Below are 26,308 nucleotides of genomic sequence, written 5' to 3' on the forward strand. Positions count from 1 at the left end.
TCTGCACAAACCGTGGGGGGGGGGTGAAGTAGAAATTAAAAATTGCTCACCTGATAACAGGTCCCAAGAGGATTAGATGCATAAACAATGAAAGCGGCTTGTCTTTGGCCAGATCTCTGTGAACAAAAATGAGGGTCAACTGGACCATAATGGATGAAAACATAAAGAAGGATAAGGTGTATGTCATCCAGTAGGTTTCACTATTCTTTCGATAGACTCTAACCATGTACAAGGCAGATGCAGCCTCCCCACAGTACAAAAAGGTGGAGAAGAGGATGCCAAATGGAAAGGTAAATCGGGGGTTGGCCCCACGGATGACATCTTCCTCCAGAGATGAAATTGGATCCACGTTAGGCTCCTCCGGAATTTCATAAACTCGGTCCATTGTCGAGGTTCTGAGTGCTTGAGTCTGGTCTTCAGGGCAACCCCCACCCACCCTATAGCCAATACTTGGATAGCCACTGCAGTCCAAGTATTGGTGAAGACAGCTGTCAAGTACAATTCCAGAACGGAGATCTGCTAGTTAGAGCAGGAGACCCCCTCTTTCTAGTTTCCTTTCCAGTTACACTTGTTGGAGTATGGGATGGGGAGCCCAGGAGTACCACTTTGAACTTGACTCTTCATTGGCCCAGGATTCCAATCGTCAATATACGTGCTGTGAAACCTGGACAGGGCCAAAGCAAGCATTTTAGCGCTCGGCCTGGAGTCCAGTTTCAGGCACGAGAAAGGTTGGACACAGCTGTTTCCTTGGCCGCTTCACCTTTCGCAGGATGCCCACCCCCCCCCCACCGCAAGAAGGGGGTTAGCCCCTCTGTCGGGGCATCAAAACTCAGCAGCACCTTCCGAGGAGTCCTGACCACGATGCCCTCTCACCCCAGCCGAAAACTGAACCAGGGCAGAAGAGGGGGTGGAGCCTGAGCGTCCCTTCGGGGGCTCATTCCAGTGCCTAGGTCCCCGAGCTATCGTTAGGCTGTGGCTACGAGCTCGCCGGCTCGCCGCTGCTCCCTCAGAACCCGCGCAGAGGCGAGGCTTCTTGAGCCGGCTGCTTGGATTCCCCAAGCTCCGCCCGCACGGCAGCCGCCGGCCGGGGGCAGGAGCAAAGGCACAGCCCCGGCCGGGAGCGCAGTCTCGGGGGAGAGGAGCCGAGAGCGCGCGCCCGCGCGTTACGGATCCAGAGTAAGCTAGAGGGGCTTGTTTTCCACAGAGAAACTTTGCTAGCGAGAAGCACGACGTGTGTGGGGCGCCAGCCCGGGAGGGCAAAGGCAGACGTCGTCCGCTGCTGGGGTCCTCCCCCGCCTGCAGTTCCAGCTGCGAGAGAGGTCGGGCGGCTTCAGGAACTAAGGCACTGATGACCGGGGCGGGCGAAAGGGGAGGGACGGCTGGGGCCAAACCCCAGCCTGCGGGTTCCAAGGCCAGCAGCCCAAAGATGCTCCGTGGGGGCGGGGGGGGCGGGGGAGAGGCGCCACACAAAGAAGCTTGGGCTAGCCTCCGGAATGGCTTCTCACCACGACCCCAGGATCCCAGAGGAAGCCACAGCTTTCCTCTTCCCCCAAAGAAGCAGACGCCCACTTCTACCCCGCCCTCCTGAACTAGCTAGCTGGCACACTTGCTCAACCCACGCGGTAAGGCAGGTGTGTCTCTCTCGGCCTCAGGGTTGAACTTACCTAGGTCCTATTGCCCTCCAGATAATTACCAGGGCGGGGGTGGGGTGGGGTAGGGAGGAGACCTGAGAGGCAATTGGGCCATAGTTTCCTTTCCAAACAAGACTGTATTCAGCAGAGGTAAGATAGAAAAGGATGCGGGGCAGGGGGTGTCAAGATTCAAGGTCAGCACTGAAAGCTCTTATTATATACCTTGATTTCCCCACTTGCAAAATGAGGCCAGGAAAGGAACTTTAGAGTGAACTTCCAGGTCTTTGGCTGGAAGGTTCAGAAGAGGTGCCAAATTCTAAATAGACTGGAGAGAAGCCAAGAGAGCTGTTAGTAAAAACTGAGAGGGATAACTTAAAGAGCTCAGAAAATTGCCAGGATTCTTAAGATCAATCCTCCCCCACCTCACAGAGCTTTTGTTTTCATGCCTTCATTTGCATAATTCTAAACCCCAGAGAAAAAGAGAAAACATCTGCCTCCTGATAATAATATAAATGTGGCAGAGCTTGTGCCAATCTCCTTTTGCTGCAGGAAGTCAGTAAAAAGAATCTATGTGGTGAATGGCCAACCAGCAGCCTGCAAAATGACGGCCTGGAGAAAGACTTAGGCTTGTTGTGTTGATTTTTGTGTTGATTTTTCGGATTCCAGCAATTGCTGCCTCCTTTCCCCATGGCTGATGCAGTGACAAATCAACTTCTAAACATTCTTGCCTTTAAAGCAGGCACACTATCTCAATCTGCACCCAGGCTAGTAGCTAGTAGCTGCGTTAGCAGGCTTATCCTTCCTTTCCTTTTCACAAGGCAGGTCAACACTGTCTGAGAACACTTCACACAATGGTGTTAATTGGTTGGGGCTTTCCAGCTAGCACAGGGTTCTCCACCAACAGTGGAGGACTTCTGAGGGCTTCTTAGGAACCTGTTCTCAAGATGGATCTCAAGTAGCCGACTCGGTTTGCTGAGCTAGGATAAGTTGGTTACCCTAGCATGGGAGAATGAAGCTAAGAAGAATGTAGAATCCCAATTCTTTTAGCCTTTCTTCCCTTCCCTTTCTGCCCTCGGCACTCCCCAGATACACAAATCTATCTACAAGGCCTTCCTACTTTGTTCCTAAACGGCTCCCTCTGGATGCCATTCATTAAAGGCTTTCTATGATCACCACACTACTTCCCTCTCTAACTTCATCATCTGCATTAGCCTACCACGCACCCTTTGCTCCAGTCCAGCAAACTTTCTCATTTAATTATACTGGCCTTGTGCACTTCCACCTCTGTGCCTTGTGGAGGTCATTTACAGTGTCCTTCACTCTTTTTCCATTAGTCCAAACCCTAACCTTCCTTCAAGGGTCAGCTCAAGCACTACCTACTCCAAGAACCCTTCTTTCACCTCCCCAACCCTTGTCTTTGTGCTACTGGCACACGCTCTCACAGAAGTGTAGACTCAGGGAGGGATGTTCAATTAATGTTTACTGTGGTTCTTGTTGATGACAGTAATGATTAAAAATTGGTGACAGTGATGAAGCTTCCTCCCCCACACTTCCTCCAGGAAGCTATGCAAGACTCAGGCACACTCATCTCTAGAAAAGCTATAGCCACTGTAGCTGGGGCATAAAGTCCTTTGGGACACCCACCTCCTCAGTCAATCATTCAGCTCACAGAGGATGCCAGCCCACATGGTATGTCCCTTCTCAGAGCTCCTACGGCACGTGTTTACTTTTTGGCAATACCATAGTTTAGCACCAAATTACAAACTCTCTCAAGTGTATTACCTTTTCTTCCACAACTACATTACCTACTATGAGCTCCTGAAAGGCAGATCCCCTACCATTAACACTTTTTTTTGAACTCCCCCATGGCTGATACATACCTGTAACTTTCCTGCCATCTGATCCCCCTCACCTACCAGCTTCTCTGTTTTCAGCCCTAGGACTCTCTGGCGCTTTAGGTCACTAAATCCTGTGGTCTCTTATTTCCCTGTTCCTTTTGCCCTGCTGGGAGAAACCAAGAATTTGCCTTGTTTCTGTCCAACTCTCTTTCCTCTTTCAGGCAATCTTGAGGCTTCAGCCCTTGACTCGTCTTAATAGAGACACTGGAAATGTTGACAGTTGTGAGACCACTGAAGCTCTAGGAACCCTTTCCTCATTAAGACCACTCAGCTCCCAGGGTGCCAGGGTGGGTCAGTCGGTTTAGTGTCTGACTCTTGAAATCGGCTCAGGTCATGATCTCAGGGTCTTGAGATCAAGTCCTGAGTTGGGCTCTGCTCGAGATTCTCTCTCTCCCTCTGACCTTCTCTCTCCCTGCCCCACTTGCCCCTCTTTCTCTCTAAATAAAATCTTTTTTTTAAAAAAAAAAAGACCACTCATCTCTCAAAGACTAGTCAACTGAGGTGATATATCTAGGCTACCCCCTGAATACTAGATAGTGTCAGGGTCAATTTCTTCTTCTTGCAGAACCAAAGTTCTGCAGGAGAGGGAGACCCAAGATTTGATTCTCTCTTGCAACACCTCCAACCCCATACTCAGCAGAATAGAGAATGAATCTAAAAGCACTTGACATCTTTATTAGCGTTCAGAACACCTCTGAATTCTATACAGCTCCCAAGATAGGTTTAAGTTTTCAAGGGATTGCAGCCAGAGCTGACTTGTAACAGTACTGGCCTGCATGAAGGAAGAGGAGAGGAACGAGTGAAATGTGCATCAAGTGGCTGAAAGTAGTCACAGAACACTAGCTGGTAGGAGATGATAGGCAAGGCCCAGGGAATCAATAGCTAGGATGAAAGAATGGCTTCCTTCTATAGAATGCTCAATTTGAACTGTTAGAATCTTTAAAAGATATTGAATGCAAAATCAGTTATGTAGTCTCTGGGCCTTCTCCTTTCGCTGCAAAGCAACCTGAGGACGAATAATTTTTCCTATCCTGTTCTGAACCACTCCCTCATCAGTAACATCCATAGGAGGGATATGCGCCTGGAGTCAAAACACAAGTGAGTTCCCTGCAGCCCTTATCCCTAGCATCTTTGTTTTTAAAAATCTGGTTGAAATGATCATCTAAATTAGCACTGAAGGGAAAGAAGGGCTATTGCAAAGTGCAGCATGGAATTTGGGGATGATGAGTATTGCCAGGCAGATGGCAAAGCTCTATATACATTGCCTTGTAGAGAGGAGAGACAGGAGATAGGACTGTGATGGATATTATATATTTTTTGGTTTAAGTCTTGTTTTTTTAAATAATGGCTAAATTGAGATATAATTCACATACCATACAATTCACTCACTTAAAGGGTACAATTCAGTGTTTTTAGTACAAAGTTGTGCAGAGATTACCATTGCCTAGTTCTAGAACATCTCCATCACCCCCAAAAGAAACCACATAATCATTAAGCTCTCACTACCCATTCCCCCTCCCCACCGCCAACCCTAGTCAACCACTAATCTACTTGACATCTCTCTGGATTTGTCTATTCTGGACATTTCATGTGAATGGAATCATATAATATATGGCCTTTTGTGTATCTGGCTTCTTTCACTTAGCATAATTTTATTAAAATTCATCCACCTTGTAGCATATATTATAATTTCATTTCTTTTTATGGTGAATAATATTCCTTTTTGTGGATATATCACATTTTGTTTATCCATTCATAAGTTTATGGACATCAGGGTTTGTATTAGCCAGGGTCCTCCAGAGAAACAGAACAGGGAGGGGAGGACAGGGAAGGGAGATATTTTAAGGAATTGGCTCACACAATTATAAGGGCTGGTTTGCAGGGCAAGCCAGCATGATGCAAATTCAGGAAAGAGTTGATGTTGTAGTCTTGAGTACAAAGGCTGCAAACAGGCAGACCTTTTTTTTAAGTTTTTAATTTTAATTCCAGTATTGTTAACCTAGTGTTATATTACTTTCAGGTGTGCAATATACTGATTCAACAATTCTATATATTACTCAGTGCTCATCATCAGAAATGTACTCCTTAATCCTCATCACCTACTTCACCTATCCCCCCATCCACCTCCCCTCTGGTAACCATCAGTTTGTTCTCTATAGTTAAGTCTGCTTCTTGGCTTGTCTCTCTTTTTTCTGTTGCTTATTTGTTTTGTTTTTAAAATACCACATATGAGTGAAATTGCATATTTCTCTAACTTATTTTGCTTAGCATTATACTCTTGAGTTCCATCCATGTTGATGCAAATAGCAAGATTTCATTCTTTTTTATGGCTGAGTAATATTCCAGTGTGTGTGTGTGTGTGTGTGTGTGTGTGTGTGTGTGTGTGTCTTTATCCATTCATCTATGATGGAGATTTGGGTTGCTATCATAATTTGGTTATTGTAAATAATGCTGCAATAAACATAGGGGTGGATGTATCCCTTTGAATTAGTGTCTTTGTTTTGTTTTTGGGGGGTAAATACCCAGTAGTGTGATTACTGAATCATAGGGTACTTCTATTTTTAACATTTTGAGGAACCTCTACACTGTTTTCCACAGTGGCTATACCAGTTTGCATTCCCACCAGCAGTGCACAAGTTTTCCTATTTTTCCACATCCTTGCAAACACTTGTCATTTCTTGTGTTTTTTATTTTAGCCATTCTGACAAATGCACTTTGAAGTGCTATCTCATTGTAGTTTTGATATGTATTTCCCTGATGATGAGTGATGCTGAGCATCTTTTCATGTGTCTGTTGGCCATCTAGGTGTCTTCTTTGGAGAAATGTCTGTTCATGTCTTCTGCCCATTTTTAATTGGATTGCTTTTGGGTGTTGAGTTGTTATCAGTTCTTTATATATTTTGGATATTAACCCTTCATTGGATCTGTCACTTGCAAATATCTTCTCCTATTCAGTAGGTTGCCTTTCAATTTTGTTGTTTCCTTCATTGACCAGAAGCTTTTTATTTTGATGTAGTCCCATTAGTTTATTTTTGCTTTTATTTCTCCTGCTTCAGAAGACATATCTAGAGAAATGTTGCTATAACTGATGTCAGAGAAATTACTGCCTGTGCCTGTGTTCTCTTCTAGGATTTTTATGGTTTCAGATCTCAACATTTAGGTCTTTAATCGATTTTGGGTTTATTTTTGTGTAGTATAAGAAAGTGGTCCCATTTCATTCTTTTGCATGTAGCTGTTCAGTTTTGTCAATACCATTTGTTGAAGAGACTTTTTCCCATTAAATATTCTTGCATCCTTTGTCATAGATTAATTGACCATTTAAGCATGGGTTTCTTTCTGGGTTTTCCATTCTGTTCTATTCATCTATGGGTCTATTTTTGTACTAGTACCATACTGTTTTGATTACCACAGCCTTGTAATATAACTTGAAGTCTGGAACTGTGATGCCTCCAGTTTTGCTTTTCTTTTTCAAGGTTGCTTTGGGTATTCAGGATCTTTTGTGGTTCCATACAAATTTTAGGATTATTTGTTCTACTTATGTGGAAACTGTTGTTGGTATTCTGACAGGGGTTGCATTAAACCTGTAGATTACTTGAGTAGTGTAGACATTATAACAGTATTTTTCCTTCCAATCCATGACCATGGAATGTCTTTCCATTTCTTTGTGTCGTCTTCTAATTCTTTGCATCAGTGTTTTATAGTTTTCAGAGTACAGTTACACTGTACACCTACACTTTGGCTAGGTATCTTATTTTTGGTACAATTGTAAATGGGATTGTTTTCTTAATTTATCTTTCTGCTGCTTTATTATTGGTGTATAGGAACGCAACAGATTTCTGTACATTGATTTTGTGTTCTACCACTTAACTGAATTCATTTACTAGTTCTAGCAGTTTTTGGTGGAGTCTTTTGGGTTTTCTATATGTAGTATCATGTCATCTGCAAATAGTGAAAGTGTGACTTCTCCCTTACCAAGTTTGATGCCTTTTATTTCTTTTCTTGTCTGATTGCTGTGGCCAGGACTTCCAGCACTATATTGAATTAAAGTGGTGAGAACGGATATTCTTGTCTTGTTCCTAACCTTAGGGGAAAAGCTCTCAGTTTTTCCCCATTGAGTATGATGTTGGCTTTGGGGTTTTCATATAAGGCTTTTATTATGTTGAGGTATATTCCTTCTAAACCTACTTTGTTGAAAGTTTTTTTTTATCATGAATCAATGTTGTACTTTATCAAACGCTTTTTCTGCATCTATTAAAATGATCATTTTTAATCCTTTCTCTTATTATGTGTCACATTGATTTATTTGCAAATATTGAAGCAATCTTGTATCCCAGGAATAAACTCCACTTGATTGTGGTGAATGATTCGTTTATATGTGTTGTTGGATTCAATTTGCTAGTATTTTGTTGAGGATTTTTGTATCTATGTTTATCAGAGATATTGGCCTGTAGTTCTTTTTCTGTGGTGTCTTTATCTGGTTTTGGAATCAGGTTAATTCTGACCTCATCGAATGAATTTGGAAGTTTTCCTTCCTCTTTTTTGGAATAGCTTGAGAATAGGTATTAACTGTTTGTTTGTTTGTTTGTTTGTTTATATTCATGAGAGACAGGGATGGGGGCAGAGACACAGGCAGAAGGAGAAGCAGGCTCCATGCAGGAAGCCCGATGTGGGACTCGATCCCGGGACTCCAGGATCACCCCCTGAGCCAAAGGCAGATGCTCAACCACTGAGCCACCCAGGCGTCCCGGTATTAACTCTTTTTTTTATTTTTTTAACTCTTTTTTAAATGTCTGGTAAAATTCACCTGTGAAGCGGTCTCCTCCTGGACTTTTATTTGTTGGAAGTTTTTAAATTATGTATTCAATTTCATTCCTGGATATTGGTCTTTTCAATTTTTTTTTACTTCTTCCTGCTTCTGCTTTAGTAGATTGTATGTTTCTAGGAATTCATCCCTTTCTTCTATGTTGCCCAACTTGCTGGCATATAGTTTTTCATAATTTTCTCTTATAATTATTTGTATTTCTGTAGTATTGGTTATTTCTCTTTCATTGATGATTTTCTCTCTTTTTGCATGAGTCTGACTAGAGGTTTATCAATTCTGTTGATCTTTTTCAAAGAACCATCTCCTGGTTTCACTGATCTGTTCTATTGTTTTTTAAGTTTCTATATTATTTATTTCTGCCCTAATCTTTATTATTTTCTTCCTTCTGTTGGATTTGGGTTTTATTTATTCTTCTTCTTCTAGCTCCTTTAGGTGTAAGGTTAGGTTATTTGAGATTTTCTTTACTTCTTGAGGTAGACCTGTATTGCTATAAACTTCCCTCTTAGAACTGCTTTTGCTCCATCCCAAAGATTTTGGATCATTGTGTTTTCATTTTCATTTGTTTGCATGTAATTTTTTATTTCTTCTTTGATTTCTTGGTTGACCCCTTCATTGTTTAGTGGCATGTTATTTAACCTCCATGTATTTGTGGTCTTTCCAGATTTTTCTTGTGCTTGATTTCTAATTTTATAGCATTGTGGTCAGAAAAGATACACGGTAGGACTTCAATATTTTTAAATTTGTTGAAGCTTATTTTGTGGTCTAATATGTGAACATTCTGGAGAATGCTCTATGTGCACTTGAAAAAATATGTATTCTGCTGTATTAAGATGGAATGTTCTGAATATATCTGTTAAATATATCTGGCAGTGTGTCATTCAAAGAAACAGGCAGAATTCCTACGTTGCAATCTGAAGGCAGACTCATAAGGCCTTCAGATGATTGGATGAGGCCCATGCACCTTATGGAGGATAATCTGTTTTAGTCAAGGTCTACTGGTTTAGATGTTAATCACATATAAAAAAAATACCTTCACAGTACATCTAGATTGCTCTCTGACCAAACAACTGGGCACCATAGCCTAGCCAAGCTGACATGTGAAATTAACCATCATAGGGTTATTTTCACTTTTTGGCGAGTATGAATAGTATGGCTAGGAATATTCATATACACATTTTTGCATAAACTTGTGTTTTTAATTCACATAGGGTACATATATGTAAGTAAAATGCTGTATCATATGGTACTTACATGTAAACAAAAATCTCACCTGTAGTTTGTTCCTTAGTACAATTCAATAAAAATTAAACTATCTGCATACACTTTCATTTTCTTTCTTACTGGGCACATTATGCACTTGTTGGACCTTGAAGGGTTCAACCTTATGGCCAAGGAAAGGAGATATTCCAACAGGGCCCTGAGGAGAAAGAGCCCCCCACCTCAGACTATATGATGAGTCAATGGACAAGCTAAGAGCAGAAAGCAACAGTTATGATCATGAATCTTTAGTGCCATTGCCAGATTACCTTCCCAGCACTCTTGCTTCTCCTACTTGGCTTTACTTCTAAAGAGTCCCCAAACCATAAAAAAAAATTTAGTTCTAATTAAAAATTTTTATAAGTTGGAATTATTATTAGTGGAAGAAGTCACAGCAGCAGGAAAAGTAGGGTAAATTAGGCTGGCAATGTCAGACCCTGGAAAGAGAAATCAGGTAAAGACAGGCTAGTGAGATCACAGAGGGCCAGATAATGCACAGTTCTGCCTGTTAGGACAGGAATCAGGCCATGCCAAATCTGACAGCAGTGTGTAGTAAAAAGAGTTACATTATGGACTAGAGTCAAAAACTGTGGTTTTAATTCTGGATCTGCTTCTAAATCTCTGTGTGATCTTGGCGCTCTCTGGGATCTCTAAGATCCCTTCTAGCTTACCATCCTGTGACACTGGTGTAGTTAGGCATTGGCTAGGCCTCCTAGAATCTCTGATTCCACACACAGTACTGTGGTTTTGTAGCTATCAAGCAACTGAACAAGCCAATGACCAAAGTGCTCTGACCAATTTCTCCTAGAGTCCTAGAGATGTACTCTCACATGTGAAATATAATATATATAAGCATGTTTATAATAGCCACAGACTGAGTGAAACCTAAACATCTACCAACAAAGGACTGCTTAAATACATTCTGCTATATCTACAGTAAGTATGGAATACTGTGCAGTCATGCAGCCATAGGAAGCTCTTTAAGTACTATTATGAAACAGTATTCTATAGATTAAGTGAAAAAAAGCAAGGTGCAGAATAGTATTTATGGTATGGTATGATTTGTATAAACATTAAGGGTGTATGTATACAAATATACATAGAGTATCTCTGGGAGGATACACAAGAAAACTGGTAGCATTGACTGACTCAAGGAAAGGGAAATGTACAACTAGGGAGATAGAGAAAAAAATGTATTTATCTGTTCAAAACATAAAAAGAACCTTAGCCCATCATGTCCCAGACCCATCTTTTTCTTTTTTTTAAATTTATTTTTATTTCTTTTAAGATTTTTATTTATTTGTTTGAGAGAGAGCACAAGCAGGGGGTAGGTGGAGAGGGAAAAACAGACTCCCTGCTGAGCATGAAGCCCAATGCAGGACTTGATGCTGGGACCCTGGGATCATGACCTGAGCTGAAGGCAGACATTTAACCGATTGAGCCACCCATGTGCCCAGACCTATCTTTTTCAACCATCTAACAGAATTTAAGTGAACAAAGTTAGGAGTGACTTTGTTTCTGAAAGAAAAAAGAAGAGTTGAAGGCAATTTTTTTGCTCAGCCTGTCTCAGAAGTGTTTAGGTGGTTATCACGGGTCTTTACTGTTTGCTTCCCTCTCTGCCCTCAAGACTTGAAGGTGTATCTTGAGAGTTGCTTCAAGCAGCTGTCAAAGGAAACTGGAGAGCCTAGGAGAAGCTTCTGTTCAGGTGAGGCCTGAAAGAAAAGTGAAGCCAGAAGTTCACAGTAGCCAGGAGTTCACAAACTACCAAGTAAGGCACATAAGAGTTTCTCATTCCTTCAAAAAGCTGTTGCTGCATGTCACAGTACATCATAGGGTCACTAATACTAGGCCATATACCCAGACAAGAAACCAATTTTTTTAAAAAAGATTTTATTTATTTATTCATGAGAGACACACAGGGAGAGGCAGAGACACAGGCAGAAGGAGAAGCAGGCTCCATGCAAGGAGCCATGCAGAACTCGATCCCAGATCTCCAGGATCACACCCTGGGCCAAATGCGGTGCTAAACTGCTGAGCCACCTGGGATGCCCAAGAAACCAAATTTTATTTTAATCATCAGCCCCCTAGAAGAACAAATAGAGGTCATTCTTTTTCTCAAATAAATATTATAAACCGCATTCATTGAAAGCTAGTAACAACTTAAAAAGTACAAAGATTAAAAAGATATATATAATTCATAGCCAGGAACTAACCATAGATTAACACATTCAGTGAGAAGAACAATTTGTCATCTATTTAGATTTATTTTATGAAGGATGACCATATGTTAAATTAAGTGAAGAATGAAGCTTTGAAATATAACTCAATAAGCAAAAAGTGTAGGGCTTGGTTTTAATATTGTAAGTGGGCAAATTTGACACTTTTTTGTGAGATGCATCTGTTTGGCTTTAACTATTATACAAATCATAATAAACTAAAAGAGCTAATTTTTAGTTTAAATAATATTAACACCAACTTTGAGTGCTTACTATATGCCAAGTACTGTTGTAAGCTATTTATGATCTCATTTAATACTCACAATGTACTTATGATATAGGCACTAAGATCATCTCCAGCTTATGAATAAGGACATTGAAGCACAGAGAAATTAAGGAGTGTCTCTAAGCTAAAACATCTTAGGTTGTAGGGCTGGGATTTGAACCCAGGAAGCCAGGCTCTGGTGCCTGAACCGTAGTCATTTCAAACAGCAAACAAATTGTGTGGAAAATTCAAATATAGGAAATATTAGGGATCAATTTCACAGTTCCAAAGATACAAGCCAGAAAGAAGTCTGCATTTGTGAAATTCATATCTGAACTATTTTAACAGTCACCTAACTGATTTCCTTACCTAGTTTCTATATCCTACACTTTCCCACCTTATCAAGCTTCCTATGATACCTCTATCATCACATCACTCCTTTGACCAAAAGTTCCCAAGGGCTCCCTTCTGCCTACCTAATAGATCTTATTTTTTTATTATTTTTTTACCTAATAGATCTTAAACTTGAATGTGCAGCATAAACACCTGAGGAGCTTGCTTAAAATACTGATTTCCTAAGCTGAAACCCTGAAAATTTGATTTAGTAGGTCAGGGTGGGGCCTGGGAATACATGTTTTAAGCAAGCTTTGTAAAAACACTGGCCTATGTGGACAAAGCCCACATACCTTATTATAGGATTCAAGGCTGTCCGTGACCTGGCCCAAACCCACCTAACTCCTAATATAAAAGCTCTATTGTAGAATAGCCACTGTCCTCCAACTTCTCATATAGGAGGCATTTCTAACTCTAAATTTCTGCCTACCTCCTCCAACCCATCTGGAGTGACCTCCTGCCTTCTTTCCTGCTACTATCCAAATACTATATATCCTTCAAGGTCAAGCCCAAGTTTCACCTACTCTACAAGACTCTCCTTAAATTCTCCATCCCAGAAAGGTATCAATCTCTTATTGAATAATTAAGTCTCTACTGTCTGGCCACAATCCTTTTGGTATTTAATGGTTTCAAGAGTATATGCCTTGCTTCCTCAATTAGACTGACAGCAGCCACTATCCACATGTGGCTATTTAAGTTGGAACGAATTAAGATTAAATAAAGTTAAAATTTCAGTTCCTCAGTTACACTAGCCACATTTCAAGTGTTCAGCAGCCACAGAGAACATTTCCACATCACAGAAAATTCTAATGGACAGCATGGCAAGAGTCTGCTTATGGCTGTCACAGATGCCTTCTTATATATTCTCCCTATAAGCAATGTTTGCTCTAAAGTTAAAGTAGATATGTATCCAGACTGCAAAAAGTGATAGATTTCCTTTTTAAACTGATTCCCATTTTGAGTAAAAGGAGTTCAGAAGATAAGTGTACATGTCATTCTGCATTTCTTTTTTTTTTAAGATTTTATTTATTTATTCATGAGAGATACAGAGAGAGGCAGAGACATAGGCAGAGGGAGAAGCAAGCACCATGCAGGGAGCCCAATGTGGGACTCAATCCCAGCACTCCGGGATCACGCCCTGAGTTGAAGGCAGATGCCCAACCGCTGAGCCACCCAGGTGTCCCTCATTCTGCATTTTTAATAGTCAAAATCCTTGGCTTTTCTCAATTCTCATTCTCCTTGACCTCTCTGTTGCATTTGGCATTATATAGGGCAGATCTCCCTCTCCTACAAGAAATGCTCTCCTCCTTTGCTTCCATGACGCTGTCAGAACAAGAATGGTCATCATTAATTTATTGAGCTCTTACCATGGGCCAAGCTAAGCACTTTACATACCTCAATGACCATATTAAGTAAACAGTAGTATTTTATAGATGAGGTACTTGAAGTTCAAAGAAAATTAATTTGCTCAAGGATACAAGGCTATTAAGTGGTGGTGATGGGACTAGAACCCAAACCACATCTTTTAAGGCTCTTCTTAAGATTACTAGATCAAATACCCAAAAGAGGCAGGGCGGCTGTCAATTCCAACATCAAAGAATGGAAATTAACCTACTCAAGAGTCTCCTCTTTTCTTTTTTCCCTGCCCTTCTAAAACTCTATCTTATTCTGTCTCATATACCCCTCTGGTAGATTTTCAAGGTCTTAATAGACTGGGGAATTTAAAGCCAATTACTAAGTAATTGAGAAAAAAAGTAACCACAGTAGGTCAGGGAGAACAGGGACCAGGTACTGCCTTTCATTTTCATGAATTCTGTTTCTCCTAAATACCCTGTAAGCTCCTACCATTAAAACCTGTGTTGTTCAGGCCTTACGATTTTGATTCAAGTACTCTGCCAATAGTTCATTTTAATTACACTGGAGAGTATTTATAGCTTTTCTGCTCTCTGGATTGGGCTTTGTGTACAGTAGCTACTGCCAGAGCTAGTCAAATAAGGCAAGTGAAATGCTGGAGGAGTTCGGCTTGAGGTTGGAACAGTCACCTACTTATTAGTGTTTCACATTACGCTGTTTACTGATACCCTTAAGCAGGTCAAACTCAGCACTTGTGGCCAGTAGACAGAGGGTGAAGATGCAGAAGAAAAAGCTTATTGCAACTTTGTCCCCTGCCTTCATGGATTAAGAGACAGTCAACCCTATAGATCTCTCAAACTCACTAGGCTCCCATAATGTAGTGTCAGCAACACAAGGCCTAGCTATTGGAGACAGGGAGCTTATGTTATTAACTGTATAGATCCTTTGGAGTTTGAGGCCTCCATTACTTAACTTAAAGAAGAATAAGGAATATGGGAAATCTCTGTACCTTCCCCTCAATTTTACTGTGAACATTAAGTTGCTTTACAAATAAGGTTTTTTTTTATTTTTATTTTTTTACAAATAAAGTTTTAAATAAAGAGAAAAAAAGGAAAAAGAAGAAGGAATACTGGCTTCTCATCCTAGTTATACAAGTAAATGGCTCTGGGGGTGGGTAGGGGATGTACATGCAAATATTTAGTGAGGACTTTTCTCTTTTTATTATTGCATATACCATAAACATTCTAGGATATTGTTTTGTGTTCTTATATTTGACATAAATATAATAATATGGAGTTTTATGCTAATTTTTCCTCAACAGTATGCTTTTGATACAATTTTGCTGGAGTTCTACGTTCTACATGTAGTTATAATTCATTTTAACTGCTTTGTGGAAATCTATCAGATGAATACACCATAATTTATATATTCATTCCGTTGATGGTCATTTAGTTTGTTTTCCTTTTTTTTACTATTACAAATAAAATTCTTCAGTGGACATCTGTATATGCATGGGCACATGTGGGAGAGTTTCTCTCGATTAAAAATCCATGAGTGAGCAGCGCGTGGGTGCCTCAGATGGTTAGGTGTCTGCCTTCAGCTCAGGTCATGATCCTTAGGTCCTGGGATCAAGCCCCACGTCAGGCTCCCAGATCAGCAGGGAGTCTGCTTCTCCCTCTCCCTCTGCCACTCCCCCTACTTGTGCTCTCTCTGTCTCTATCTCTCTCTCAAAACAATAAATAAAAAATCTTTTTAAAAAATCCATGAGTGAACCACGAGACCTTTGTTGATGACAGTCTGTATCACTAGTAAGGCAAGATGGTAAAATCCTTTCTCTAGGTACTGCAATTAAAAGATTTTTTTTTAAAGATTTTACTTATTCATTCATGAGAGACAGAGACAGAGACACAGGCAGAGGGGGAAGCAGCCCCTCTGCCCTGTGGGGAGCCCCATGCAGGACTCAATCCCAGATCCAGGGATAACGCCCTGAGCCAAAGGCAGATGCTCAACTGCTGAGCCACCCAGGTGTCCCTAAAAGATGTTTTGAAATGTATCTAGAGGTTTGTAAATGATGGTAAAGATTTTTTAAATAACATATTTGAAATTTTAAAAATAAATAAATAAATAATCCACAAGTGGAATTACTTGGTCATAGGGCGTTCATTCATAAGTTCAACTTTAGTAGATATTGCCAAATAGTTTTACAAAGTAGTTGTACCAATTCTCTTTTCTGTTAAGATTTTATTTATTTGAGAGAGCGAGAGAGAGAGAGAAAGAGCATGAGTGGGGGGAGGGGCAGAGGGAGAGGGAGAAGCAGGCTCTCTGCAGATCTGGGAGCCTGACGTGGGGCTTGATCCCAGGATCTAGAGATCATGACCTGAGCTGAAGGCAGACACTTAACTGATTGAGCCACCCAGGCGCCCCACCAATTTTCATTACCACCAATAGTGGACAAAAGTTCCAGTCGATCTAAATCTTCATTAATACATGGTACTATTAGTCTTTCCTCATTTTAGCCACTCTGATGGATGTGTAGTCATATCTTGTGGGGTTTTTTTTTAGATTTTTATTTTTTTTTACTTGACAGAGTACACAGAAGGAGAGCAAGCACAGAGGGAGAGGGAGAAGCAGTCTCTCTGCTTAGCATGGGCTCCATCCCAGGACCCTGAGATCATGACCTGAGCTAAAGGCAGATGCTTAATTGACTGGGCCACCCAGGTGCACCATCTTGTGGTTTTAATTTGAATTTCCTTGATAATTAATGAGATAGAGCACATCTCATGGGTTTATTATCTGATAGGCTTTCTTAAAGCAGATATTGACAGGGACAAGAAAGGGATAAGAAGAAAGACATTGGGTGGTGACTAAGGGATGGGGGTGGGAAGCAAACACTGTAGAAAGGAGAACCTAAGGGCATTAAATCAGACTTTCTGAGCAGACTAGTTTTTCTGAGGACCAGCCAAGAATATACAGATTCAGGAGTCTCTTCAGAACAGCAGCCACAGATGCTGTAAAGGCACACATAAAAGTATATGTAAAACATGTTTGAAGTCCAACCATAAAAGAATCCTGGCAGCACTCGTTTCTACAACAGCAGCAGTTCCAGCTGCTTCTTGCCATCTCTCACCAGGCTAGGTTCCGACTGGATCTCAATGCCCTTGTCTCAAAAGTGATAGCACTGGCTTTGCAGACTCTGGCTAGAAGGCAATAGGATATTAGTATTATTTTTTTAAGATTTTATTTATTTGGGGGTTCCTGGGTGGCTCAGCTGTTTAGCACCTGCCTTTGGCCCAGGGCGCGATCCTGGAGCCCTGGGATCGAGCCCCACGTTGGGCTCCCAACATGGAGCCTGCTTCTCTCCCTCTGCCTGTGTCTCTGCCTCTCTCTCTCTCTCTCTCTATGTCTATCATGAATGAATGAATGAATGAATGAATGAGTGAATCTTAAAAAAATATTTTATTTATTTATTCATGAGAGACACAGAAGAGGGAGAGGCAGAGACATAGGCAGAGGGAGAAGCAGGCTCCCTGCAAGGAGCCTGATGCGAGACTCGATCCCTATACCCCTCAATCACGTCCTGAGCCAAAAGCAGACGCTCAGTCACTGAGCCACTCAGGCATCCCAGGAAAGCAGTATTAAAGAGTGCAGAATGGGAAATATTCTTTTGTTTCCAGCTTTATTGAAGTATGATTGACAAAATAAAGTTTTATATATATATATATATATATAGGTGTATATCATGATGTTTTGAGATATATATATATACACACATTGTGAAATGATGACTACAACTAAGATAATTAACATATCTGTCACCTCACACAGTTACCTTTTTGGTTTCTTTTTTTTAAAGATTGTATTTATTCATGAGAGACACACACAGAGAGGCAGAGACACAGGCAGACGGACAAGCAGGCTCCCCATGGGGATCCCGATGTGGGACTCAATCCCTGGACCCCGGGATCATGCCCTGAGCCAAAGGCAACGCTCAATCACTGAGCCACCCAGGTATCCCACACACTTCTTTGGAGTAAATATTCTTTCTGCTCAGCACAAGTAAAATATGACTTTCTACAGTAGTCAGGCTGCAGAGGAATATGGTTTAGAGTGCTGCTTTCTCAAACTTTCATGTGCATGTGAATCCTCTGGGGATCTTGTTAAAATAGACTCTGATCTAAGAGTTGTGAGGTAAAACCTGAGATTCTGCTTTTCTAACAAGCTCTCAGATGCTGCTGATCTAAGGACCACACTCTGAGTTTAGAACATGAGCTATGGAGTCACACAGACCTGAGTTTACAGCCCAGCTCTCTGGGCTGTGGTGTTCTTAGCTGTGAAATCTTTGACAGGCTATTTAATCTCTCTGAGCTTTTGTTTCCTCGCCTATAAAAAGACTTTTTTTAAAAAAAATCACTACCTACTTCATAGGGTTGCTGAGTAAGTTAAATAAAATAATGCATGTAAAACATGTTTAGCACAGTGCATGGAAAGAATAAGTAACTAATATGTGCTAGCTATTGTTAATATTCCATGAACTGGCACTTCTACACATCTATGATACTCTGTGGACTGGGGTTCAGAATGATTATCTGGAAGCACGACAAGAGCCTAGATTAATCAGAGAAAGATAGACTGAATCATATTTAGTAATATTTTATGTTAGGCTTATTTTATTGTATTCTAAAAAAAGCTTTGAAAGTTGAGACTTCATCTGTATCAGTCAGGGTCCTAGCAGGAAACAGATGGCATGCTCAAATTAGTAAAATTAGTGGGAATTTTAACAAAAGGACTGTCTACAAAGGTATGGGCAGAGTGTAGGAAAACCAACAGGGATACAGAGCACAGTAACTTGGGGCTGTTTTACCACCCATACACCCAAAATGATGAAGGGAAGGGACAGATAGCAGGAAAAAGGAGAATGCGACACAGAAGGGGTCCTCTTGAGAGAAATTGTGAGCTTTGGTTAAAAGAGCATTCAGCCTACAGCAATCTTCCAAGGCAGAAGCCAGGAATAAAACCCTAACCTTGGTTTCTTCCCTCCCTTTGATGTCAGGCCAGGTATATCTACCACCTAAACCCTACCAGAAGCCAAGAAGGGATGGAAACACACTGGTATAATCCATGTAGATTAGTCTCTCCCGGGGCAGACAGTAGGTGGAGAGTGGATCTGGAGGGGTAATCAGAAGATATCTGGTATACCGTCTCTGACACATATATTCAACCAAAATACTATCCAAACCAGAACCTTGACCAAGCCAGGAAAACAGACTACTGATTGGACAAAGCTAAACTGCATTAGTTTATCACTGAATGAGGGTCAATGACTTCCAGGGTATTTCCCTTTTGGATGTCCTATAATAATCCAAAACTCAACACGTCTAAAACTGAATTCATGGGACACCTGGGTAACTCAGCAGTGGAGTGTCTGCCTTCAGCCCAGGGCGTGATCCTGGAGTCCCGGAGTCAAGTCCCACATCGGGCTCCCTGCATGGAGCCTGCTTCTCCCTCTGCCTATGTCTCTGCCTCTCTCTCTCTGTCTCTCATGAATAAATAAAATCTTTAAAAATAAATAAATAAATAAAACTGAATTCATCTTCCTGTACCACAACGTAACTTTCCCATTTTCGTGAATGGCAGCCTTTGATATACCAGTCCCTCAGCCTGAAACATTTTTCCATTTCCTCTCTGCACATATAAATCGTGCCTATTCTTTAGGCTCTACTTCAAATATTCCCTCCTCAGATGAGCAATGGGTGTTTCACTATGTGTTGGCAAACTGAATTTAAATATTTCTTTAAAAAGTTACTCCCTCCTCTAAGAGGTCCTCCCCCAACTAGTTTAGCCTACACTGAAGCCCCATCACCAGTAATTGAATCACTATTGTCAGGTGCTGTATTCTTTTTTTATTTTTTAATTAATTTTTATTGGTGTTCAATTTACCAACATACAGAAAAACACCCAGTGCTCATCCCGTCAAGTGTCCACCTCAGTGCCCGTCACCCATTCCCCTCCAACACCCGCCCTCCTCCCCTTCCACCACCCCTAGTTCGTTTCCCCAAGTTAGGAGTCTTTATGTTCTGTCTCCCTTCCTGATATTTCCCAACATTTCTTTTCCCTTCCTTTATATCCCCTTTCACTATTATTCATATTCCCCAAATGAATGAGAACATACAATGTTTGTCCTTCTCCGATTGATTTACTTCACTCAGCATAATACCCTCCAGTTCCATCCACGTTGAAGCAAATGGTGGGTATTTGTCATTTCTAATTGCTGAGTAATATTCCATTGTATACATAAACCACATCTTCTTTATCCATTCATCTTTCGATGGACACCGAGGCTCCTTCCACAGTTTGGCTATTGTGGCCATTGCTGATAGAAACATCGGGGTGCAGGTGTCCCGACGTTTCATTGCATCTGAATCTCTGGGGTAAATCCCCAACAGTGCAATTGCTGGGTCGTAGGGGAGGTCTATTTTTAACTCTTTGAGGAACCTCCACACAGTTTTCCAGAGTGGCTGCACCAGTTCACATTCCCACCAACAGTGTAAGAGGGTTCCCTTTTCTCCGCATCCTCTCCAACATTTGTGGTTTCCTGCCTTGTTAATTTTCCCCATTCTCACTGGTGTGAGGTGGTATCTCATTGTGCTTTTGATTTGTATTTCCCTGATGGCAAGTGATGCAGAGCATTTTCTCATGTGCTTGTTGGCCATGTCCATGTCTTCCTCTGTGAGATTTCTCTTCATGTCTTTTGCCCATTTCATGATTGGATTGTTTGTTTCTTTGGTGTTGAGTTTAATAAGTTCTTTATAGATTTTGGAAACTAGCCCTTTATCTGATATGTCATTTGCAAATATCTTCTCCCATTCTGTAGGTTGTCTTTTAGTTTTGTTGACTGTATCCTTTGCTGTGCAAAAGCTTCTTATCTTGATGAAGTCCCAATAGTTCATTTTTGCTTTTGTTTCTTTTGCCTTTGTGGATGTATCTTGCAAGAAGTTACTGTGGCCAAGTTCAAAAAGGGTGTTACCTGTGTTCTCCTCTAGGATTTTGATGGAATCTTGTCTCACATTTAGATCTCTCATCCATTTTGAGTTTATCTTTGTGTATGGTGAGAGAGAGTGGTCCAGTTTCATTCTTCTGCATGTGGATGTCCAATTTTCCCAGCACCATTTATTGAAGAGACTGTCTTTCTTCCAATGGATAGTCTTTCCTCCTTTATTGAATATTAGATGACCATACATTTCAGGGTCCACTTCTGGGTTCTCTATTCTGTTCCATTGATCTATGTGTCTGTTTTTGTGCCAGTACCACACTGTCTTGATGACCACAGCTTTGTAGTACAACCTGAAATCTGGCATTGTGATGCCACCAGATATGGTTTTCCTTTTTAAAATTCCCCTGGCTATTCGGGGTCTTTTCTGATTCCACACAAATCTTAAAATAATTTGTTCTAACTCTCTGAAGAAAGTCCATGGTATTTTGATAGGGATTGCATTAAACGTGTAAATTGCCCTGGGTAACACTGACATTTTTACAATATTAATTCTGCCAATCCATGAGCATGGAATATTTTTCCATCTCTTTGTGTCTTCCTCAATTTCTTTCAGAAGTGTTCTATAGTTTTTAGGGTATAGATCTTTCACCTCTTTGGTTAGGTTTATTCCTAGGTATCTTATGCTTTTGGGTGCAATTGTAAATGGGATTGACTCCTTAATTTCTCTTTCTTCAGTCTCATTGTTAGTGTATAGAAATGCCATTGATTTCTGGGCATTGATTTTGTATCCTGCCACGCGACCAAATTGCTGTATGAGTTCTAGCAATCTTGGGGTGGAGGCTTTTGGGTTTTCTATGTAGAGTATCATGTCATTGGCGAAGAGGGAGAGTTTGACTTCTTCTTTGCCAATTTGAATGCCTTTAATGTCTTTTTGTTGTCTGATTGCTGACGCGAGGACTTCCAGAACTATGTTGAACAGCAGTGGTGAGAGTGGACATCCCTGTCTTGTTCCTGATCTTAGGGGAAAGGCTCCCAGTGCTTCCCCATTGAGAATGATATTTGCTGTGGGCTTTTTGTAGATGGCTTTTAAGATGTCGAGGAAAGTTCCCTCTATCCCAACACTCTGAAGGGTTTTGATCAGGAATGGATGCTGTATTTTGTCAAATGCTTTCTCTGCATCTAATGAGAGGATCATATGGTTCTTGGTTTTTCTCTTGCTGATATGATGAATCACATTGATGGTTTTACGAGTGTTGAACCAGCCTTGTGTCCTGGGGATAAATCCTACTTGGTCATGGTGAATAATTTTCTTAATGTGTTGTTGGACCCTATTGGCTAGTATCTTGTTGAGAATTTTTGCATCCATGTTCATCAGGGATATTGGTCTGTAATTCTCCTTTTTGGTGGGGTCTTTGTCTGGTTTCGGAATTAAGGTGATGCTGGCCTCATAGAACGAATTTGGAAGTACTCCATCTCTTTCTATCTTTCCAAACAGCTTTAGTAGAATAGGTATGATTTCTTCTTTAAACGTTTGATAGAATTCCCCTGGGAAGCCATCTGGCCCTGGACTCTTATGTCTTGGGAGGTTTTTGATGACTGCTTCAATTTCCTCCCTGGTTATTGGCCTGTTCAGGTTTTCTGTTTCTTCCTGCTCCAGTTTTGGTAGTTTGTGGCTTTCCAGGAATGCATCCATTTCTTCTAGATTTCCTAATTTATTGGCGTACAGCTGTTCATAATATGTTTTTAAAATCGTTTGTATTTCCTTGGTGTTGGTAGTGATCTCTCCTTTCTCATTCATGATTTTATTAATTTGAGTCTTCTCTCTCTTCTTTTTAATAAGGTTGGCTAATGGTTTATCTATCTTATTAATTCTTTCAAAGAACCAACTCCTGGTTCTGTTGATCTGTTCCACAGTTCTTTTGGTCTCGATATCATTGAGTTCTGCTCGAATTTTAATTAACTGTCTTCTTCTGCTGGGGGTGGGGTCTATTTGTTGCTTTTTCTCTAGTTCCTTTATGTGTAAGGTGAGCTTTTGAATTTGAGATCTTTCCAGTTTTTGAATGGATGCTTGTATTGCGATGTATTTCCCCCTCAGGAATGCTTTTGCTGCGTCCCAAAGATTTTGAACGGTTGTAGCTTCATTCTCATTAGTTTCCATGAATCTTCTCAATTCTTCCTTAATTTCCTGGTTGACCTTTTCATCTTTTAGCAGGATGGTCCTTAACCTCCACGTGTTTGTGGTCCTTCCAAACTTCTTGTTGTGATTAAGTTCTAATTTCAAGGCATTATGGTCTGAGAATATACAGGGGACTATCCCGATCTTTTGGTATCGGTTCAGACCCGATTTGTGACCCAGTATGTGGTCTATTGTGGAGAAAGTTCCATGTGCACTTGAGAAGAATGTGTATTCAGTTGAGTTTGGATGTAAAGTTCTGTAGATATCTGTGAAATCCATCTGGTCCAGTGTATCATTGAAAGCTCTTGTTTCTTTGGATATGTTGTGCTTAGAAGACCTATCTAGTATAGAAAGAGCTAGATTGAAGTCACCAAGTATAAGTGTATTATTATCAAAGTATTTCTTCAGTTTGGTTATTAATTGGTTTAAATATTTGGCAGCTCCCACATTCGGGGCATATATATTAAGGATTGTTAAGTACTCTTGTTGGATAGATCCTTTGAGTATGAGATAGTGTCCCTCTTCATCTCTCACTATAGTCTTCGGGGTAAATTTTAATTTATCTGATATAAGGATGGCTACCCCTGCTTTCTTTTGAGGACCATTTGAATGGTAAATGGTTCTCCAACCTTTTATTTTCAGGTTGTAGGTGTCCTTCTGTCTAAAATGAGTCTCTTGTAGACAGCAAATAGATGGGTCCTGCTTTTTGATCCAGTCTGAAACCCTGCGCCTTTTGATGGGGTCATTAAGCCCGTTCACGTTCAGAGTTACTATTGACAGATATGAGTTTAGTGTCATCATATCTATTCAGTCCTTGTTTTTGTGGATTGTTCTACTGAACTTCTTCTTAAAGGGGAATTTTAAGAGTCCCCCTTAAAATTTCTTGCAGAGCTCATTTGGAGGTTACATATTCTTTCAGTTCCTGCCTGTCTTGGAAGCTCTTTATCTCTCCTTCCACTTTGAATGAAAGCCTTGCCGGATGAAGTATTCTTGGTTGCATGTTCTTTTAATTTAGGACCCTGAATATATCCTGCCAGCCCTTTCTGGCCTGCCAGGTCTCTGTGGAGAGGTCTGCTGTTACCCTAATATTCCTCCCCATAAAAGTCAGGGACTTTTTTTCTCTTGCTGCTTTAAGGATCTTCTCCTTATCTTTGGAATTTGCAAGCTTCACTATTAAATGTCGAGGTGTTGAATGGTTTTTGTTGATTTTAGGGGGGATCTCTCTATTTCCTGGATCTGAATGCCTGTTTCCCTTCCCAGATTCGGAAAGTTTTCAGCTAGGATTTGTTCAAATACATATTCTGGCCCTCTGGCCCTTTCGGCGACCTCGGGAACCCCAATTAAACGTAGGTTTTTCTTCCTCAGGCTGTCATTTATTTCCCTTAATCTATCCTCATGGTCTTTTAATTGCCTGTCTCTTTTTTCGTCAGTTTCCCTCTTTGCCATCAACTTGTCTTCTATGTCACTCACTCGTTCTTCCACCTCGTTAACCCTCGTCGTTAGGACTTCTAGCTTGGATTGCATCATTTAATTGATTTTTAATTTCTGCCTGATTGGATCTAAATTCTGCCGTCATGAAGTCTCTTGAGTCCTTTATGGTTTTTTCTAGAGCCACCAGTAGCTGTATAATAGTGCTTCTGAATTGGCTTTCTGACATTGAATTGTAATCCAGATTTTGTAACTCTATGGGAGAGAGGGCTGTTTCTGATTCTTTTTTTTGAGGTGAGGTTTTCCTTCTAGTCATTTTGCTCAGTGCCGAGTGGCCAAAAACAAGTTGTATTGGGAAAAGGAGAAAAAGAGAGAGAAGGAAAGAGAAAATGAAAAAAGAGAAAGAAGGAAAAAAAGGGGGAAAAGAGAAGAAAAAGAAAGATAAAGAAAGAAAGGAGAAAAAAAAGGGGGGGTGGGGTGGGGGAAGCAATCAGAAATCAAGAAGAAAGAAAGAAAAAAAAGCACAAAACAAAACAAAAAAAAAACAAAAACAAAAAAACAAAAAAAACACGGGGGAGTATCTTCCGATTCTGTATACTTTAAGTCCCTTGACTTCCCCTGTAACTGGTCCGTCTAACTGGTCTTCTGGGGGAGGGGCCTGCTGTGCTGATTCTCAGGTGTTAGCACTTGGGGGAGCTGCTCTGCCCCTGCCTGGTGCAGGGCTCAGTGGGGGGTGTTGACCCCGTGAGGCCCCGGGAGGAAGCCACAGTGGCGGGGGCAGCTCTGGGACCCTGGAGTCAGCTCCCGCAGTAGCTCCGGGGCTCTCCGTCTGCAGGGCCTGGGGGCTCCCGGGCGGGGCCGCTGATCTGCTCAGTTCCAGGCAGGAGCGTCCTTGCTGTCCTGGGCCCTCCCGGCCTCTGCCTGTCCCTGGGGGAGGCCGGATCCTGGGCTGTGTCCCGGCGCCCTGTGTTCCGGGACCTGCGCTGTTGGATTCGCGGAGCCGCCGCCCGAGCCCCTCCGAGCTGTTCCCGGAGCCGCGCAGCCCCCTCCGCGGAGCCGCAGCCCGAGCCCCTCCAAGCTGCTCCCGGAGCCGTACAGCCCCCTCCGCGGAGCCGCAGCCCGAGCCCCTCCGAGCTGTTCCCGGAGCCGCGCCGCCCCCTCCGCGGAGCTTCTTCCTCCGCCCGAGCCGCCGCCGCCGAGCTGCTCCCAGAGCCGCGCAGCCCCCTCCGCGGAGCCGCAGCCCGAGCCCCTCCGAGCTGTTCCCGGAGCCCCGCAGCCCCCTCCGCGGAGCCGCCGCCCGAGCCCCTCCGAGCTGCTCCGGTCCCGCCGAGCGCTGCAGCCCTTAGGGAGCTCGGCGCACTCTCCGGGGCGCGGTTCCTCTGTTACTGTCCCAGGGAGCCCGAGGCCATCCCCGCCTTTCTGGGGATCCTGCTCCAATTCCCGGGGAGCCCCTTTCCGCCCGGGAAGGTCGGTGCAGCTCCTGCTCCTCCGGGACGGGGCTCTCCTGTCCTGGGGACACTCGCCCCGGCCTCAGCCCGGCTCCTCGCAGGGCCCCTCCCCCTTGGAGGCCTTTTGTGTCTTTATTTCTTTTTCCCCGTCTTCCTACCTTGATAGAAGCGCGAACTCTTCTCACTGTAGCGTTCCAGCTGGTCTCTCTTTAAATCTCAGGCCGAATTCGTAGATTTTCAGGATGATTTGAATGTTTTCTAGGTAATTTGTTGAGCACAGGTGACTTGGAGACCCTGCTCTGCCGCCATCTTGCCCCTTCCCCCTCAGGTGCTGTATTTAACTGGTTTCAGGGGCAGCCTGAGTGGCTCAGCGGTTTAGCACCGCCTTCAGCCCAGGGCCTGATCCTGGAGACCCAGGATCCAGTCCCACG

General features: G+C 42.1%; 1 protein-coding gene across 2 annotated transcripts in view; it reads right to left on the reverse strand.

The window, feature by feature from the left end:
- Positions 1-26,308, reverse strand: part of XKRX (XK related X-linked) — a 104,387-nt gene that overhangs the window by 16,691 nt on the left and 61,388 nt on the right. The window contains exon 4 of one of the 2 annotated variants that reach the window (XM_041740675.1): positions 51-116. In XM_041740675.1, coding sequence (XP_041596609.1) covers positions 51-116 — 66 coding nt within the window. Of the gene's footprint in view, positions 1-50; positions 392-26,308 lie in introns of those variants that run through there. The other variant, XM_041740676.1, reaches the window with a different exon arrangement.

The sequence above is a fragment of the Vulpes lagopus genome, chromosome X, assembly GCF_018345385.1.
Source record: "Vulpes lagopus strain Blue_001 chromosome X, ASM1834538v1, whole genome shotgun sequence".
Taxonomy (NCBI): domain Eukaryota; kingdom Metazoa; phylum Chordata; class Mammalia; order Carnivora; family Canidae; genus Vulpes; species Vulpes lagopus.